The sequence below is a fragment of the Hylaeus volcanicus genome, chromosome 2 (assembly GCF_026283585.1).
Source record: "Hylaeus volcanicus isolate JK05 chromosome 2, UHH_iyHylVolc1.0_haploid, whole genome shotgun sequence".
In the NCBI taxonomy this organism is placed as follows: domain Eukaryota; kingdom Metazoa; phylum Arthropoda; class Insecta; order Hymenoptera; family Colletidae; genus Hylaeus; species Hylaeus volcanicus.
Window position 1 is genome coordinate 30,893,991 of NC_071977.1, and position 3,120 is coordinate 30,897,110.

The 3,120-nt window shown below is 45.3% G+C and overlaps 1 protein-coding gene across 2 annotated transcripts in view; it reads left to right on the forward strand.

The window, feature by feature from the left end:
* LOC128884947 (peroxidasin) overlaps window positions 1–3,120 on the forward strand; it is a 14,673-nt gene that overhangs the window by 6,376 nt on the left and 5,177 nt on the right. For both annotated transcript variants that reach the window (XM_054138663.1, XM_054138662.1), the window contains exon 3: window positions 2,494–3,011. In XM_054138663.1, coding sequence (XP_053994638.1) covers window positions 2,494–3,011 — 518 coding nt within the window. The remainder of the gene's footprint in view (window positions 1–2,493; window positions 3,012–3,120) is intronic.

A 3,120-nucleotide genomic window follows, 5' to 3' on the forward strand; every position in this document is an offset into this window, starting at 1 on the left:
ACCACCCTAACATCCTGCGTAGTTTTCAATTTTTTTAGCATTCTATTGTATGAATGACTTCAGACACGGGAAAAATTTGTTTTCCAATCTCCTAACTCTAGTATATTATCGATCGAGTAAATCGATTCTTCGCTAAATGTTATTTTATACTATTTAAGAGATTCGCATAGGTTCCCGGTAACATCTGGAATAATATTGTTACATCGTTACAGATACCATTAACAACCTCGACCGTCAATAAACAAACGTCGGAGTACGGAGATATCGAAGACCGTTTAACGAAATTCATTTCCCGTCGTTTTCTAGATACGGTTCCCCGCGGCATTATTAGAAGCTCATAATTCGTTTGACGCGTTAGAAAAATCGAAACCGGAATTCGTAAACTGGTTCACGCGGATATCAGAAATGGACGAACTACGCTGACGGTATTAATCGGTTTCTGCGTTACGGCACGGGTTGAGTAACATCGAAACTTCTCGACAAAGTAACAAGTAAACATCGAGATGGGCGAGAAACCCTAGGCTTCGAATAAATCTGAAGTTTGCCGATATGTTTGTCTCGTTTCTTTCATTGGAAAATGCTCAAAAGAGGAAACGAGACAAACGTATCGGGAAACTTCAGATCGAGTTGCTGGTAGATACCAGAGAAAAAGGCCTCGAGTGCAAAGGGTGTCTCGATTCGATCTCCTGACGTATTTTTGCAAAATAATGCTGGATATATCGTCACGAGAGTATTATCGATGAATTAGCGAGTGAATTACTGAATCATGGGTTAGGAGTATCCGTTAAACTTTAACGTTAAAACGTATCGCAGTCGATAGTCGCGAATGTCGACAACTACCCGAGGGGAATTACCGAAGCGAGGCAAGTACCACGTGTCAGTAATAGTTGCTTGTCGAAACACGTGATCGCTGGCACGGGTGAAAGGAAGTTTCTTCTCTGGCTCGTGATTTTCGGTCGACACTTTTTCGCAGAACGTTTGACCCAGTAGTTCGCTATGCAAAACCACGCAACGACCGAATGATTCAGATTTATGTACGTGCGCGTCTTAGCGCCAAGAAATCGCGAAACTGCTCACGCGATCGTAAATCTTTGGCTTTCTCCTCTATTAGACTTCTCTTCTTAGATGACTGCACTTTCGCACTCGCGAGGAAACGTCGATCAGCTGTCGGAATATCAGATTCGCAGTTCTTTAACGATACAAATTGCTTCATCGTCAGGCTCGAGATGCGCATAAAGAAAAAGTCAGGATTGGTATTTAACTAGAAGAAATTTCAAATTTCACCTACCTCTCTCTCTAAGCGACCCCTCATACGTTGTCGATACACCATTTCACTAAAAGATTCGGAACAAGACGCCCTTTATTAAAGCTCCAGACCAAAAAGTACCCTTTAAATCGGAACTGTTAAAACTGTTTAAAAAACCATTGTTTTCTATTCAATCTTCCCGCAATCTTTACTAAAAAGAAAAGCAGAAGAAAGAACGCCGTACAGAATTAACTGGAGCGGCGTACGCGGCTCCAATACCTTTTCTCGATTCATATTCTTCCCGCAAGAGTTGCTCCATTGTTTCGAGAAAAGCGGGAAAATCGAGTTTCCACGCGGCTCGTCCCATTTTCGTTACCGAGCACGACGCAACGAGCCACTGGAAGATCCGCCGTGGCGATAAAGAGGTTAAAATACCGGCGCGTCGAACCGAGAACTCGCCCAGCAATTTAGAGGATTGGGTAGGAGGGGGCGAGTTAATGCGCAACGAGTCGAGTAAAATCGTTAATTAAGAGCTTCGCGCTTTATGACTCGAGCGATCTTCGCAGCGACGAACCGTGCAACGGGCTGCATCGGGTTTATCCTTGTCTTTTGACAGGTACACGGCTCCGAAAATCTATACGTACTCGTTAAGAAATCTCGATTGCTGATTTTAGGAAGGCTCGGAAGAATATCTGATTATTAGCTTCGCTGGAGAAAATTCGATAATTAGAAAAACTCCCTCTAATTCTAATTCTGTCTGGTTCTTGGATTTTCCGGGGCTTTTATATCGGTTGTTTATTTTATGGAGTTTCTTTTCCTCCATATTGTGCACTTATCGTGTACATTCGTTACTTCTTATTTGTTAAGCCACACAGGTTCTCGATACATTTTATTTATTAGTAAACCTTGAAAATATACCTTGAAAAAACTGGGACGGACCGGCCGGGATTCGAACCCGGACCTTCTGGCGTGGTAGTCGGCTACGCTACGCACTGCTCCACCGTTCGTCTCTGCTTTTATATCGTTTGGAGGGTATGAAATACAGGATGAGTGAGGAACTAGAAACCGAGATTAAGATATTTGGTTGAGGATGAGTCTGTAGTCTCTGTTATGTTTGCGACTAGTTGCGTTGGTCATTCAACAACCTTATCGCCTCCCTACAACGAGTGAAAAACGCGTCCACGGACCTATTCACCCGCGAATCGCGATGCTCCGCTTTGTTTACGACGAACTGCCCCAATTTTCAGCGACCTGCGGTTCAACAACATAGCAGACATCCGTCCGGGATCGTTCCACGGTCTGTTCGAGCTGCACACCCTCCTGTTGAACGACAATCGAATAAGACACCTTCATCCAAGGACATTCGAGGGTGCGCCCAATCTGAGGATCCTCTACCTCTACAAGAACCGTTTGGAACATGTATCCCCTGGCGCTTTCGCGGGACTTCCCAAGCTGGAGCAACTGTACCTCCACTACAATCACCTGCGTGAGATCAAGAGTGGCACGTTCAACGACCTGCCCTCCCTCGAACGCTTGTTCCTCCACAGCAACAAGCTACACCGACTTCCAGCGGACGCGTTTCGAAATGTTGGTCCCATGACCCGGCTGAGGCTCGACAGCAACGCCTTGGTCTGCGACTGCAACCTCGTCTGGCTGGTGCAACGTCTCCAAAGCAAGCCTGCGGAGATGGCTGCCGTCTGCCAGTCTCCAGTGGAAATGAGGGGACGATCGCTCACGGCGATGTCCCCCGACGACTTCCATTGCAGTTGAGTAAATCGAGCTGACGTCAAAATTAAAAATGGCGGATTCAATATGGCCGACGTGTATATAAAAAATGTATTAAATTCGCGTAAAAATTGGTACGTCATGGTTTC